The sequence below is a fragment of the Onychomys torridus genome, chromosome 23, assembly GCF_903995425.1.
Source record: "Onychomys torridus chromosome 23, mOncTor1.1, whole genome shotgun sequence".
Taxonomy (NCBI): Eukaryota; Metazoa; Chordata; class Mammalia; order Rodentia; family Cricetidae; genus Onychomys; species Onychomys torridus.
Genome location: NC_050465.1, coordinates 3,730,988 through 3,747,516, shown reverse-complemented (window position 1 = coordinate 3,747,516; position 16,529 = coordinate 3,730,988). Strand labels below are relative to the sequence as shown.

The window sequence follows — 16,529 nt, the reverse complement described above, 5'->3', positions numbered from 1 at the left end:
CCCATTGCCATGCAGGGGGCAGGATAGAAGGAACTTGACCAAAGCCAGCTTTCAGCTGTCTGACAGGATGAGGTAACTGTGCACATCTGGGCAAGTCCATTCTTGAAGTACAATTTATACCTCACATAGAGACCTTTGGAAGGTGACATGGGATGGTCACCACAAGCTGTCTCACCACCCCCCCCATATTCATAGACGAAGATCGTATAAGATATGAAAGGGAACAATTGAAATGAGCTAAACTTGAAACAAGCTCTTAATTTTCTGCCGAGAAGCCAACAGGGCCTACACATAGTGTCACAAACTAGACAGTGTTAGAATTGTCTTGGAAAACTATTAGTGCTCTTGCAGTCAGACCTGCAGGCTGGGACATGCACACCACATGTGAGAGGTCCATAAGATCTGGTTTTGACACAAAGCACATGAGATCTGTAAAACAACATCCAACGGTCTCTGAGGTATCTGGGCAGCTGCTTTTTACACGCTAACTGATTGAGAAGGGCCAGCACAAGACCAAATACCAGAGCTTTTAAAACATCAACACTTTGGACAAGGAGGTCTCACAGTAATAGTCACCGAGTGGTTTGCCAGTTGTGGTGGTCAGCTTCAACTGCCAACATAACCTAGAATTGTAGTGCAAATTCTAACTGGTCTTAATAATAAAAACTTGGAGTCAGACATAGGGGTAAATGCTAAAAGATCAGGGAGACAAAGGAGCAAACCACAGACAAATCTTACCTCGCCAACTCCTCAGCCTGAAAGGAGCCACCCACCCTATATTCCTCTCTCCTCCCAGGCATATCACTTCCTGTTTCCTCCTCCCTAGTGCTGGGATTAAAGGTGTGTGCCTCCCAAGTACTGAGATCAAAGGCATGAGATCCCAAGTGCTGGGATTAAAGGTGTGTGCCACCACTGCCTGGCCTCTATGGCTAACTAGTGGCTAGCTCTGCCCTCGGATCTTCAGGCAAGCTTTATTTGTTAAAGAACAAACAAAATATCACCACATAGACTCACCAAGGAAGAGAGTCTTAAGTGGGGATTATCTATTTTGGGTTGCCCTGTGGGAGTGTGGGGGGTGGGATTCTCTTGAGTTAATTGATTTTGGAGGACTCAGCCCACTGTGGGTAGCACTATTCCCTAGGCAGTACAACAGTGGAGAAATCCGGCTGAGTAAAAGCAAGGAAGCAAGCAAGCAGCATGCATGAACTCATCCTTTCCTTGGGCTGCTCAGGCTCTCTTGGGGAGCTGTCTCGGGGACCCCTCCTGTGAACGGCTGTTCTTGTGTGGTCCTTCCTGGCCGCACAAGCATTGAGGGCTGAGTGAGTAACATGGAGGAAGCAACCGAGGCAGCGGCAGTGAGCGCCTGCAGGCCAGGCTACAAAAACAAAGAAGCCAAACAGTTTGGGAGCATCCAGAAGGCAAGAAAAAGAAGGGGGTGGTGAGTGGGGACAGCAAGATAGGATATCCCTGAGACTGGAGACAACCGGCTGTGAGGTGTCAAAGAAGGTGTGGGAGCCAGCTACAGGGGAAGCGGGCCAGAGAACATCCAAGTCTTCAGGGCCAAGGCTCTCGGACCTCAACTCATTTCTAACTGTATTTTTAACCTTTTGTGTCTTAGGGGCTATTAAAAGGTGTGAAGATTTGTTCCTGTTTCCTTCTACCTGGTTAATATATGACTAAGTGCCACGAGGTAATTTATCTAAATGAGTAACATTTTAAGGTCCTGGAACATAGTCTTCAACCCCTTCCTCCCCCTCTACCCCCCCTCCTTCCCTCCCCCCTCCTTCCCTCCCTCTCTCCGTCCCTCCCTCCCTCCCTACCTCTCTCTTTTCCTTCAATTGCAATCCCAATTCAACCTGTAAGGAAGCCTTGTGTGTTACACCCGGGGCCTGAGTTTCATCCCCAGCATGGAGAAGATTACAGGAGGACATGTGGCACAGCTATGCCATGCTCTTAAAGAAGTGGAGGAGGTTCTAGGGGGGTCAGCCTGAACCCAAGGTTGGGCAGAGGGGAGAATGATTAAAAGCAGCCTCATCCCACGAACAGATCCATGTGAAAGCAGGAATGGAGACATCCACCAGGGGGCGCGCAAGAGCAGCGTAGAGAGGGCCCGTCTACAGGATCATCCAGATCTGCCGTGGGAGGGAGGCCTATGCCCTGGGAGCCTGGAAGACACAGCACTCTAGAAAGAGCTTCTCTACTGTGGGTGAAGCATCCCGGCCCCCGAACTATGTCTAGCAAGCACCTTTCAGATGGCCACAGAGAGGGGTGGGAACAGACCTGCTCTGCGAAGGCACCCATTCCATTCCAGAGGCTTCTTCTAAATCACCTCAGTGGTACTTTAGGCATATATTAACCAGGAAGAAGAGAACAGGAACAAATATTTACACCTTTTAATACCTCCTGGGACACTAAAGGTTAAAAAATTGTTAAAAATTAGCTAAGTTGGGGTTGTACAGATGGGTCAGCATTTGCTGTTCTTGTAGAAGACTGGGTTGTGTTTCCAGAGCCTTCATCAGGTGGTTCACAACCAGCCTTAACCCAACTCCAGGGGATGCAATGCCCTCCTCTGGCCTCTGGGCGCACATGGTACAGTCTCTCTGTCTCTCTGTCTCATCTCTGCCCCCCCACACACACACACTGAAACATTTTCTCTTTGAAAATATTCATTTCTAAAAATGAAAAACACAATTAAGAAGATAGCAACATATATCTGACAAAGATAGTATTTAGAATAGAGACTTCACAATTTAAAAATAAGTAAAACAATAAAAGTGAATAGAAGATCTGATAAGACAGCCATCTGGAAATGTGCTCAGTAACACAGAAAGGTCTGCACAGGGCACATGTCATTGCCAGTCAGGAAGAAGAGGCAGACAGTCACTGAGATGAACTTCTAACACACTAGAGAAGTCTGCTAATAGCACACATTAGCAAGAACATAGAGTAATCCATACTCAAATAAAACACTGTGAGGTCTCTGAAATACTGCAACTGCTTTGGAAAGAAGCTTGGCAATTTACTGGGGAAATGTGGGATTCAGCAATCCCACCTATAAGCATTTACCCAGGAAAATGGAAAGTGTACAGCCTGCGGAAAACCAAAATGAGGTATTAGAACAATGTAACCACAAATTGTGAAGAGGACCCATAGGAGGTAGGGGAGGGGCTGTGGCAACAGAGGATCCAGAGGGTTGGCAGTCAATATGAGCAAAGTCCAAGATACGTGGGTATGAGACAATCACAGTGAAGTATCGTTGTTTGACACATGAGCACATGGCAGCAAGTTCCTCAGGGCAGCAGGAAACAACCGCAAAGTGGAGTTAGTCATTTTTAAAACTCCCCACAAAGGCGGTCTAGGGCCAAGTGGCTTCATGTGGAAATCAGAAATCCTACACATGTACAGAATCAGCTCCAATTCTTCACAACAGTGGGGGAGAAGAGAACGTTTCCAATTCATCCTACAAGGCCAGAGTTAACCCGCTATCTCACAAAGATCCAACTATTTTATTGAGGTCAAACTCAGCATATGAGTGCTTTCTATCGAGCCTGCCTACTGGAGTTCAACCCCAGAACACACACAGTGACAGAATTAATTCCTGCAAGTTGTCCTCTGCTGTCCACATGCACACCTTACCCCACACTAAATAATTACTTTTAAAATGTATAAACTTTCCAGTGTCTTTCCTGAAAATATACACATAAATCCTCAGCAAAATAATGTCAAACTGAATCTAGTAGCACATAAGAAAAGTTACAATAGGATTGGTATTGCCCCCAAAAGACGTAGTTGGCTTAAGATCGACTGCCGTATTATACTTTGTCACAGGACGAAGAAGCAGCCACATTTTTATCTTAACGGACATAAGAAATGCACTTGACAGAACCAGCAGCCCCTGTATAGTAAGAACTATGAAACAAGTTATGCGGTTGGAAACTGTCTCAATGTTTTAACCTGAGGATCTGCCCCAAACCTCTAGTTATAACATGTAAGGGTTATAAAGTGTTAAATGGTTTCCCTCCAAGAATGGGAGCAAAGAATGGACATCTTCCTTCCTCATACATTCTAACTAGGCAATTAAGCAGCAAAAATAGATAGATAGATAGATAGATAGATAGATAGATAGATAGATAGATAGACAGATAGATAAATAAATAAATATCCTCCCAAGCTGAAAAGGAAGAAACACAGATCTCTATTTGTAGCTGGCATGATCTTCTATTTAGAAAATCCTAAGAAATCCACTATAAACTTTGGCAATAAATAAATCCAGCCAGATTACAGGGTACATAACCAATATCCAACAATTGATTATATTTCTATATACTAGTAATATGCAATTCAAAATTAAAATGAAACAATCCCATTTAAAATCGCAGCAAGAACTGAAATCGCAGGGGCTGGAGAGATGGCTCCGCACTTAAGAGCACTTGCTGCTCTTCAGAGGACCAGACTTTGGTCCCTGGCAACTCTGTCAGGTGGCTCAGAATTGACTGTTACTTCAACTCCAGGGGATCGTCGTACACCCTCTTCCGGCTTCTGCTGGCACCCACCCACACATACATACACCTCCACACAGACACATGCACCAATGCTCACACATAAAATATTTCTGTCACGGATTAGCAAGCCTTGAGAAGTATGAAACAGTGATGGAAAACTCTTCAAGAGGACCCAAACATGCAGAAGAACCAAACAGAACCTTTGAAGTTGCTAAGATGACAATGCTGGGGTGTAAGGGACAGCTAGGGGCCATGGCTCACTAGGTAGAGTGCTTATGGGAGCAAGTCTGAGGACTGGAGTTCCGATCCTGAGAAGCCACATGTAAACCAGATGTGGGCGCATGCATCTGGAACCTGGGCACACCTGCAAAGAGATGGAAGGCAGAGTACAAAAGAATCCAAAGGGCTTGTGGGCCATCTAGCCTGGCATCTGCAGCAGGAGATCCTGCTGGAACAAAGCAGGAAGGATGACCTCTGACCCCCACATGGGCACCATTGGGCCTACAGCCACATACACTCTGCCCCCCACATGGGCACCATTGGGCCTACAGCCACATACACTCTGCCCCCCACATGTGTACTGTTGGGCGTACACCCACATACACAGAACCATATGCACACACACACACACACACACACACACACACACACACACACACACATCTCTTACACATGTACACACATACAAAAGAAAGCTAGGAAGAAAAATAATCTGGTAAGAGATTAATATGCAGGATGCACACATTATAACTCAACCACAACTACAGAAACAATTTAGAGATGTGCAATGGCCTTGATGTCCCCCTCCTCCAAAACAAGACATGGAAATGGCCAAGAAGCAGTTGAAAAGGTGGTGACTGTTGAGCCATTATGGAAGAAAACAAAAACTCTGAGATAGCATTTAGACCTGCTAGGATGGCCACAAATTTTAAGTGAGGAATAACAAGTGTTGACAAACGTGCTGAGAAGCTGGAACCTTCCTTTCGTTACTGGTGGGAATATAAAATGGCGAAGCAACCGTGGAAAAAAATCTCAATAATTTAAACATAAAATTATCATATGGCTCAGCAATTCCACTCCTGAACATGTATTCAAAAGAACCAAGAATGCATTCAAAGATTTGTACCAAAGTGTTCAGAACAGCACTTTTCTTAGTAATGGAAACTGTTCAAATTGTAGAAACTCAAATGTCGATAAACTGATAAAATGTGAGATAGTCATACCCACACTATTATTCAGCCAGAAAAGTGAAGTACTAATACATGCTATAAGGTGGATGAACTTTAAAAACATACAAAGAAAGTTGGCACAAAAGACCACAAATTCTATTTGAAATTTCCAAATAGGCAAGTCTATGGAGACAGGAGGTAAAGGCCAGGCTGAAGGGCGGCTGTCTTTGGGAATGCCTGCTGTTAAATGAGGAATCTGTGAACACAAAGCTACACACAAACTGTCCCAGTTTGCTTTAACTGTCAACTTGACACAACCTACGGTCACCTGAGAAGGGAGTTACGATTGAGGGGTTGCCTAGGTCAGACTGGTCTGTGGGCATGTCTGTGGGAGGTTTTCTTGATCCTTAGTTGATGTAGGAGTGCCCAGTTCACTGTGAGCAGTACTGTCCCCTGGGCACATGGGCCTCAGCTGTATACAAAACTATGAGTCTGAGTGAGCCAGCAAGCAGGTTCCCACAAGGGCTCCTATTACGTTCTTATCCTGACTCCCCTTAATGATGGACCGTGACTTAGAAATGTAAGCCAAAGAAATTCTTTCCTCACTTAAGCTGCTATTGGCCAGTGTGTTTTAACACAGCAACAGAGAGAAAACCAGGGCAAAAAATCATTAAACTGTAAACATTAAATGAGTGAGTCTATATGGCATACAAATTATATCTGAGAGTTTTTTGGTTTCCTTGTTTTGGTTTTTGTTTGTTTGTTTGTTTTGTAACTCACTTAAAAGAGAAAGATTAAAAAGACATGTACAACATTTTTACCAACTTGAAGTTATACATCTGATCCAGTATTACCTAAATTATTAGCTAAATTTCTAGCTGTTTGGACAGTGATGTTGAATAACAAGTGGGAGCCTGGACTCACTCCAGCATTTATAACTGATTAACAGAAAATCGAAGCCAAAATGTTTTGTAATCTCCAAGGAAAGAAGCCACAAGTTGCAGGCATTGTGGACACTGGGTTGAATGACCTGCTTTAAAAAGTGCATGACAGAATGAATCAGCATTTTGGTGGTTTTTGTTTTAATCTAGGCTTTATTTCATTCTCTGTGATCCCTCTTGATCCTTCCCTATATCTTCTCCATTTCCCCATCACCTCCCCTCTCTCTTCCCTCCCTTCTCTCCTTCCCTGCTCCCCTCTCCCCCTCCCTTTTGTTCTTTACCCTCTCCCTCATTCTCCCATTTCCTTTTGCTCTCCCTCCCAGGCTATCCTTGGGTTCATCATCCACCCACCTCAGCTTTCTGTGTCCTGAGTGCTCAGATTACAGGTTTGTGGCCCCCTGTTAGACCAGTGCCTTCTTTTAAACAAACAAAAGCAGAAAGGTAGCCTTGTCTTGCCTGCCTTCCTTCCTTCCTTCCTTCCTTCCTTCCTTCCTTCCTTCCTTCCCTCCCTCCTTCCCTTCCTCCTTCCCTCTTTGCCTCCCTCCCTTCCTGTCTTCCTCTTTCTCTCCCTACATCTTTGTTTGCTTTGCTTTTCTTTTTACTGTGATGAAATTGAACCCAGGGGCACATGCTAGGTAAATACAAGCGTGCTCCTGTTAGCTACATCCCAAGGCCCAGATCAGATATTCACAATGTTTATAGCACTGTGCAACCACTAGTCCATCTGGCTCCCATCACAGCAGGTGGGAAAGTATCAAAAAAGGCTCTTAGGGTCTGGTCGAGGGTTTCTTTCTGATGAAAATCCTAGATGCCTGATGCCCTTCAGCTGTTTTGAATTAAAAACTCACATTGTTTCCCAAAGTAGTTGCATACCCAAAATCATAAAGAGATGCTTGTTCTGACCACCACATCTTTCTGATAAAGGTCCAGGGCAAATGATCAAACTTTGGAAGCCACATACATCCTGCCACACATTCTTCCACAGTTGTCAATATCCTTTTAAAACTATACTGATCATGCTTATTACTTAGCTCTGGACCATGTGAAAGCAAGACTTTGGGAGCTATAACCTCTGACCTTTGTTGGCTGACCTGACTTGGTGCCCAGGAACTAAGCATGGGACAGAGCTGCTGGAAAGGGTTTTGATCTGGATCTGTGCCCTGAGTCAAATTTTCACCTCTGTGGACTAAACTTTTCTAAGGCTCATTCAAAGGTTCTGAGACTGTCACCAGATCAGTGACCAAGCGTATTTTCTCCTGATGCCAAGCAAGGGCCCTGTATTCATCCAGCCTCAAGGACACACATCTTGCTACTCTGAGCCTGGCACTCCCTTGCCTACACCATGTCATGTGACCACCTTTCCAGTGAGAGGCAGCAGGTGTCAAATACAGAAGAGGGGGCGGCCAACAAGAACCGTGTCTGCCTGTGAAGAGATGACAAACAGAAGACGTACGTCCACCCACCTGAGACAGCTCTCCCTTCTTCTTGCAGTTAGTTCCTCCAATGAAGATCATGTTAGGCATGACCGGCCGGGGGAATTCAAACACAAAGTCATACCGTAACAGCCACAGAGAGTTTTGGTATAAGATCGGTAGGGACACGTCTCTCTTTAGGAGTTCGGAGGCGAGGACTTCATACTTTGAATACAGACAATAAAATAAGTAGTTCTCTAAGACGTTAACAATGAAGTTGGCCACCCGTTGGGGGAAAGTCATGTGGTCTGAGAACTGGGTGTAGAATCTGGGAACATAGGACACAGGGCTAGGACTTTGTCCATGCATGTGCTCCAGAGAGCATGGGAAACCTCTGAAGAGGTAGACAGAGGGCAGGTTCAGATACTCAGCCAGGATCACACCGCAGGGCATGGCTGGGTCTGTGAACAGAGCATCAAACTTGCTCTCCCTGAGGAAGCTGAGGGTGGCAGAGTCCTTCAGGAGGCTCTGGCAGCTGAAGAAGCACAGGTCGATGACAACCATGTTGTTCCTGTACTCTGTTACAGGAGCCATCAGCTGTGAACGAGGAGCAAAGTGGTTGTTTCCGAAGTTGCGGTACCGGGTCTGCAGCTCTTCAAGGTCATAGGACACTGGGAAGATTCTCCTCTTGTAGTGTTTGGATTCTCCCAAAAGCAAGTTGACTTCTGGCACTAGCACTGTGATGTCATGTCCCCTTTGACTGAGATTCTCCACTATCTCCTTCATGCTAAGCCAGTGGCTTCCGTCCTGGGGGACCACCAGCAGTTTGTCACCTAGAACTGAGCCCCAAAGCACTAAGAAGAGAATCCCTGCAGGAACTCTCTGGGCAGCAGGAAGAAGACAAGCCATCTTAGAGGAAGTTAAAGCAACAGCAGTGAGCACTCCTGAAGCCACAGGGCTCTGGGCTACTCCCTCCTGCTAACTCACACAGAGATTTGAATACTCCCCGCCTTCCTCTCCCTTGCTCTGAGTCATGCCCTGGACTACAAAGGAAGAGAAATTAATATTTAACCACATAGCACATAGCTCACTTTTCCCAGCTTATCAGCCTTCCTCGGAGATTCTAGCTTTCTTTATCTCCACCAATGGACCTCTCCCTCTCCAGTAGATCTTTCCCACTGTTTAAGGACAACCTGGAGGGGGTCTGGGGGCCCCAGCAGACTGCACCTTGTGAGGTCAGTGGAGGGATGGCTCCCTCTCTCAACGCGTTGACACTTTCTTGCCAACCTTGTTCACAACAGGGAAGAAGCACTAACTTAACAGAGGACATAGTCAATGCTCAGAGTGACACAGAGCCCGGTCCTCCTCCAAATTCTCAACCTTCACCTTCTGCTGTGTGTCTTTGGGTCCATATGGCCCAATCTTTAGAAGGATTCCAGTCTTACTGTAGTGGGACCCATCCTAAGGACCTCTTCTTCACTAGCTCCAGCTGCAAAGACTGTGACCAAGGTCAACTTGGGAGCTTCTGGGCATTGACTTCACTATATTTTGGGGGAGACATAAGTTAGGCCTTAGCCCCACCCATCTTCTCACACGGTACAAAGCTCAGAACGCAGTTTGGTCAGCCATCTACCTGCAAGTAACTGAGGGTGCTGCCTAAGCAGAGGATATTTCTAGTGACCTTTGTAGCTTTTGAAAGAAAACTAAAATCAGCTACTTCTAACCCAGCTGTTCACAAACTATGGGACTTAGAATTACTTCACAGTAACAAATGGTGGAAAATGAGGATAAGTTTAGTTTAAAAACTTAACTGAGGGGTGGGCTGCAGAGATGGCTCAGTGGTTAGGAGCACTGACTACTCTTCCAGAGGACCCAAGTTCAATTGCCAGCACCCACACAGCAGCTCACAACTGTCTGTAACTACAGTTCCAGAGGATCTGGCACCATCACACAGACATACATGCAGGCAAAACACCAATGCACATAAAAAGAAATAAATCTTAAAGAAAAAAAAAAAAGCTTAATTGGGGGTCGGGGTGAAATTGAGAAAGTAGAATGCTTGCCTAGTCAGTAATCCTTGCACCAGGGAGGTGGAGGCAGAAGGATCAGAAGTTCAAGGTCATCCTCAGCTACTTGGTGAGTTTGAGGACACCTGGAGTACATGAGTGTTTCCCTCAAAAACAGGAAGGGGCCCAGAAGATAAGGCTCAGCAGTTAAGAGCAACAACTGCTCTGCTAGAGGACCCAAGTTTGATTCCTAGCTCCCTCACGGCAGCTAAAAACTGTCTGTATATCCAGCTCCAGGGCTTGGATACCCTCTTCTGACCTCTGTGGGCAGTGCATGCTCATGGTGCACAGATTTGCATACAGGCAAACGCCCATACATATAAAATTAAAATAAATAGGATCTCAAAACAAATTTATAAAAAAGAACTTATGAGGATTTTATTTGCAATTCTAGAATCAGTTGGCACCTCAAATAAAGTGAGTGTTGCAGTGAGCCAACCGCCAAAGGCCTTCAAAACCCTCTACTTCACACTCTTCACCATGTTTGGTGGGTTAATATAGTCAAAGGGGCTACTTCAGAAATTAAAGTTGGCATTCCCCCCCACACACACACACACAACCAAACACCTCCTAGTTAACTTATACAAACAAGAATAAACCCATTTTGCTAACATACATCAGTCGGGGGATAGAAATCTGTCAAAGACTGGCTTTGTTTGATATTTTCTCAAGTCCACTTAATGTCTGGCCTCCTGGGTAGCAGCTGGAATCCCTAATTTCCTTCTTTATTTGTCCTATTGCAATGTCACATGCCCTGCAGCTTCCAGAAAATTCTACAGTACCCGTAGGAGAAGATGCACTTGGGAAAAGCAAATACCTGTTTTGGTACCACTATGAGAACAGTGTGGCCCTTCACATGACCTAAAATGGGCTCAAAATGCCACAGGACTCCTAGAATGTATTTTGAAACCCTTCATTTGATATTAAGGGTAGATGAACATTCCGGCTAATGGCCCAAGCCTTTCTTATTGACGCATGCCATTGATCTCAATGACAGAGCCCTGGAATGTGAAATCTACAACACTGAACAAATATGATGAGTATGTTCCAGTAACAACAGAGCTCAGGCCAGATGTGACCAGAGGCGTGCAGCTTTGTAGCCCTCCTTTTGCTGATTTAAGTGAAAATGGCCCCCATGGGCTAATAAGGATAGCACTATTTAAAAGGATTAGAACAGTGAGTGGCCTTGTTGGAGGAAGAGTGTCACGGGGGGTGGGCTTTGAAGTTTCAGATGCTCAAGCTTGGCATAGTGTCTCTCTCTCTCCCTGCTGCCCGCCAATTCAAATGTAGAACTCTCAGCTCCTTCTCCAGCACCATGTCTGCCTATGTGCCACCATGCTTCAAACTGTGACAATCAGGAACTAATCCTCTGAACTATAAGCCAGCCCCAATTAAATGTTTTCTTTTATAAAAGCTGCCATGGTCATGGTGCCTCTTCACAGCAATAAAAGCCGGAACTAAGACACTCCCCCTAGACGACATGCATAATAACCAAGATGTCAGCTCTGATCATCCCCTTTCCTTGAGGCTCTGCTAGTGTCCCATCTGTGATACCTTCCCTGGTAAGCCCATGGTCAAACAGCCCAGCCTGTCACTCTGGAGCTCCTTCCCTTCTTTGCCATCATTATCTCACCTACTGTGAGTTGACTGTATCTCTTCGACTACCGGGAGTGTGCACCAGGCAGGGCCCATAACACTCCCTTCACTTTCTGCTGCATCTGCAGCATCCAGATCAGTGTCTGGCATACAGGAGGCTCTCAGTACGTTTGTGGGAGAACGGACGAGCTTTGGGGCTGCCTATCCGTTTTATCTTTGTGCTTCATTTTCATTCATGTCATAAAAGTTCACTCAAGGAAGAGCAGGCCCACCTAGCACAAGCTCCCTTTGGAGGAGCTCATCACTGACTCATTCATAGCACCTGTGTTACCAGACTGAGGGAGGGGGGGGTCCTCCCACCCAGCTGGTATGTATGATTCAACTCCGGCACTTAGCAGAGTTGACAAAGCCCGCAAGTGAAGGGCTCCATCCCACAAGGCTGTCTCCTGTTTCAGACACCCACAGCTCCTGTACTGCTATAGGCCAGAGGCTCCTTCCTTGGCTCTGTACACTCTCTTAGGAATGCTCATAGAACTGACATTACTCAGCTAAAGGCTATGACAGTAGGTGTCAGCAACAGTACAGCAAGACACAGATGGAGAAGTGCAAAGGGTGTGGGGCAGGGAAGTTCCGTGTGCTCTTGGGGCAATACATACATCTTCAGCAACCTGGCAGCTCCCCAGATCCATTCCCTCTGCGCTTTCACATGGCTTCATTAGGCAATACACGGGTTTGATTACATTATTGTTGACCAATAATCAGCCCAACCTTCAGCCCCTTTCTCAGTCCATCCCTCTAATCTCAAAGCTCCCCTCCTTAGAAACTTTACAAAAGTCTCCCTTTAACATAAGCTAAAGAAAAAAAAAAAAAGTCAAACAGCCTGTTACAAATAATGAACCAGAAGAGCTTTGCCCTCCCTCCTTCAAGAAATTACAGCCATCTGTGAAGCTCTGGACAGGAAGTCAGGACAAAGACCCGTCTATTCCAAATTCTGTATTATACTCTCACAACACATTAACTGTTACTTGCCTTTAAAATATTAAGGTTAGAGAAGTGTGCTTCTAGTTAGCACGTGATGAGGGCCCCTGGGAAAGACTTAGAAATTCTGTAGTAGTAGTCTGCTTTCAGTCAGCCACCATCAGCCTGAGAAGCAATTCAGCTCCTGAACTCTGAGTTTCCCAACCACCACCAAGGAGGGAGGGGTATGTTTGTCCTGCTTGATCTGCACTCTGTCTGCTGAGGGCGGACCAGGGAGTGATGGATGTGGAAGCAGGCTCTCCTGGGAGAGGGTGCTCTTTGCATCACAGATCTTGCTCACCAAGACCTTGTCACGCACATGCATACTCTGGCTTGCCAGAGCTTGCCTTAACCTTGGCACCCTAGTGGGATGGGGCTCAGGAAAGCAGATTAAAAGGGCCATCCTAAGGGCAAGGCTGGTCCCAGGAACACAGCCAAGATGAAAGATCTTTGTTTAAGACATACAAAGATTCCACTGAGTCCAAGCTGGGGAGAGGCATTCTCGGGGTTCTTTTATCCAGAAAGAAAAGAGAAAACTCAAGGGTGCCAGCATCCTGGTTCTGTCTACAGAACAGTGAGAAACCCCTCCCCAGAGCCTCACAAAGGAAGCACATTGCAGTTCTATCCTTCCTGAGAAGCTGACCAAGGTTCTTTCCACAACAGCAAGCACTCTGGAGAAAGAAAGGCTTTAAGCACATTGCTATGGTTTGGGAGACGTAAGAGGAACTGTAACCTTGGATTCTTTATGCCGACACATACACATTTTACTGAGAGGCCCATGGCCTGGTTCCTTCTGAGCAGAATCCTGCTCAAAGATCATCAGGCTCATCAGGGTGCTGAAAGAAGGAAGTCCTGCTCCTGTTCCCAGAAGGCCCAAAAGAACATGGTTGAAGGCAGGAGGAGTGCAGGAGAGGAAATCGAGGAGCTGTCACAGCATAGCATCACCAGAAGGGTGCCTTGCAAGCTTTGACTCACAAGATTTGACTCAGCTATTTTTTTGATTGCTCTGTGCATGTGACTGTGTGTGTGTGTGTGTGTGTGTGTGTGTGTGTGTGTGTGTGTGTGTGTGTGTGGTGTACACACAGACACAGGAGTGTGCAGGTGTGGGCATGTGGGGAGTGTCTCTGTACTTGGCATTAGAAAAGGGAGTCTGGTATGACTGTTAATCTAAGTTTGAACCCTGAAGTATTGCTGCCTGGGAGGCCCAGTCCTGCTGTGGGAGGTGTTACAGGGCTCACCACACTTTGCCTGAGTATACAGGGAAGGGTCAGCTTTCACCCAGGATTTCTGAAGAACAAACCACTCAGGCATGGGGCACACACCAGTGGAATGAAGGGAGGGACTCTGGGATGGAACCAGTCTCTGTGGATAGTGAGCAGATGCCCCTACCCCACCCCAAAGCAAGTGAAGGACACCTGGCATTTGGAGTAGGGAAGAGGTCTGAAGGTTTACAGGGGACACTTTTATGGCAGGCCCTGGGTGCTGTCTGGAAAGGTTAGCCATGTAGAGGAGTTCTCTTCTCAGGTACTCATCCTTCCAGATCCTCCTGATAACTACTGGCCATGGACAAAAGACCCAGGACTTCCCATCCCTACACTTGGATTTTTATGTAGATGTTGGGGTCCAAACTCAGGATCTAACATTGCATAGACTGAAGAATAAACAACTCCGGATGCCGGAGGACATACAGAACAATTCGAGACATGAAAAAATCTGGATCCAGAACACAAGAATGGTAAAATCAAATTGATTAATTGCCCCAGTTTTATCTCTGCTGCTGTGATAACATACACTGGCAAAAAGAGGCTTATGGAGAAGGGTTCGTTGTCACTCATAAGTCCAGGTTCCAGGCCATCATCATAGAGAAGTCAAGATGGCAGGGACTTGAGGCAGCCAGTCAGATCCCAATCAAAGGCAGAGAAAAATGAATACACAGACGCTTAGTGCTCAGGGAGCTTTCTCTACTTCTATATAGCCCAGGGACCCAAACCAGGGAATGGTGCTGCTCACTTTCACATTGGATCTCTTCTCATCAATTCTGGCAGCCAAGACAATCCCTCACAGACATTCCCATAGGCTAACCCAAGCTAGATAATCCAGGTGATTCTTGATTGTATCAAGTTAGTAATTAAACTAACAGTCATGCTAATGTTTTAGCACAGATCTGTATAATTGTAACCACATAACAATATACTCCATTCAATTCATCAAGTTACATAAACAGTCTATGCAATGTTAGATCCTGAGTTTGGACCCCAACATCTACATAGAAATCCAAGTGTAGGGATGGGAGGAAGCCCTGAATGAGTGACATCCCTAGTGAATGTTTATTTTCAAATGAGCATGGCCTGAGACCAACTGGCCCACGGTAAATTGGCAAAACCATTATCTATATGGGACAACTAAGAGACAGAGAACCTCATGTGACATCAGCTTTGTTGTGTGTGTGTCTGTCCTGTCTTCATTTTCTCACAGCCACCCCTAGCCAGGGTTCCAGTCCCTAAACCTTGAAGGAGGCAGCATCCAGGCACCACAAAACAGACCTGTAATCCCGGTGCTGGGGAGGCAGAGACAGAAAGAGTCCTGAGGCTCACTAGCCAGCCAGTCTAGATGAATTGGTGAGCTACAGATTCAGTGAGACCGTGACTCAAGAAAATAAGATGTAGTGCAATAGAGGAAGACATGTGATGTTGACTTCCATTCTTTACACACACACACACACACACACACACACACACACACACACAAACACCACCACCAACACCACCAACACCAACACCAACACTCACACATGTACACACAAATATATATACACACACATACACCACACATGCACACCACATACACACATGCACACACAAATATATATACATACCACACACACACACACACACACACACACACACACACACACACACACACATGACTACACAAATACTTTCCCCTAGGCAGCGTACCCTCCTTATCAGACACAGGACCCAGGCTAGAAAGCCTGTTCTCTAGTAATATTAAACCTGTGCACTTTTCCAAGAGATAATCTTCTCATCTGAAACGGGATGAAGAGATACATACATCTAGATGTCACTCAGTGAAAATTTACCATTTACTGATACTATGCCCCTGGTCTTAGTTAAAGGACTATCTTTGAGATCTGATCACTTCACAGTGAAGCTGCCTTGCTTCTACTTATCTATCAATAACCTTACATATAGAAGACTTTTCTCTCATATAGCTCCTCAGCAGATACATAAAATCATAGACATACAAAACAATACTTATCTGTAAAACTATGGTTCAATGCACTTATATTTTCTAGGTCCATAGATATAAAATCATATATAGCTTTTATATCTCTAAACACAGGAGTGGTGCAATGAGCCACTCTAATGTCACTGCTGTCCAGAGTTCCAGGTCCCACCCTGGAAAAGAGGGCAAGGGTGCAGGCACGGCCTGCATAGTGCTTGGCACTTTATTAATGGGGAGGAAAGGGGAGGAAAGAAAGATCTTTGAGCTGACTCACCCTCCTAAGATCTTGCCATCTGCAACTCCCTTGCCTGACTATCCCCAAAGCAGAAAGCCTCGCTTCATGGTTTTAAATTTTATTTACATGTGTGGGTGTTTTGCCTACCTATATCTCTCTGTGCACTACTTGTACACCTATTGCCCTTAGAGGCCAGAAAAGGGGCCCCAGATCTTCTAGAACTTGAGTTAAAGATGGTGAGCAGATGTGTGGTTTCAGGGAATTGCACCCAGGTCATCTCTCCCACCCCATCCCTCATTTTGATACAACTAAATCTGTAGTCCTCTAACCTTGTAGAAAGACAAT

The 16,529-nt window shown here is 45.7% G+C and overlaps 2 protein-coding genes across 2 annotated transcripts in view; both read right to left on the bottom strand.

Moving 5' to 3' along the window:
- Positions 1-16,529, bottom strand: part of LOC118573473 (UDP-glucuronosyltransferase 1A1) — a 76,815-nt gene that overhangs the window by 46,023 nt on the left and 14,263 nt on the right. The gene's annotated exons all lie outside the window — the stretch shown is intronic.
- On the bottom strand, positions 4,763-8,933 carry LOC118573336 (UDP-glucuronosyltransferase 1-6-like). The gene is made up of 2 exons (XM_036173640.1): positions 8,066-8,933; positions 4,763-4,866 (listed from the first exon to the last, which is right to left on the bottom strand). The coding sequence occupies exons 1-2, from the start codon at positions 8,931-8,933 to the stop codon at positions 4,763-4,765; spliced, it is 972 nt and encodes a 323-aa protein (XP_036029533.1).

What these genes read in the sequence shown, in the direction of transcription:
- LOC118573336 (XM_036173640.1), bottom strand. Translation starts at nt 8,933, where the DNA reads ATGGCTTGTCTTCTTCCTGCTGCCCAGAGAGTTCCTGCAGGGATTCTC. An exon ending in GCTGTCTCAGGTGGGTGGAC is followed by an intron (nt 4,867 to 8,065) that starts GTACGTCTTCTG and finishes ATCTCTTTGCAG; the next exon opens with GTGTGCCCAGGTTCCAGATG.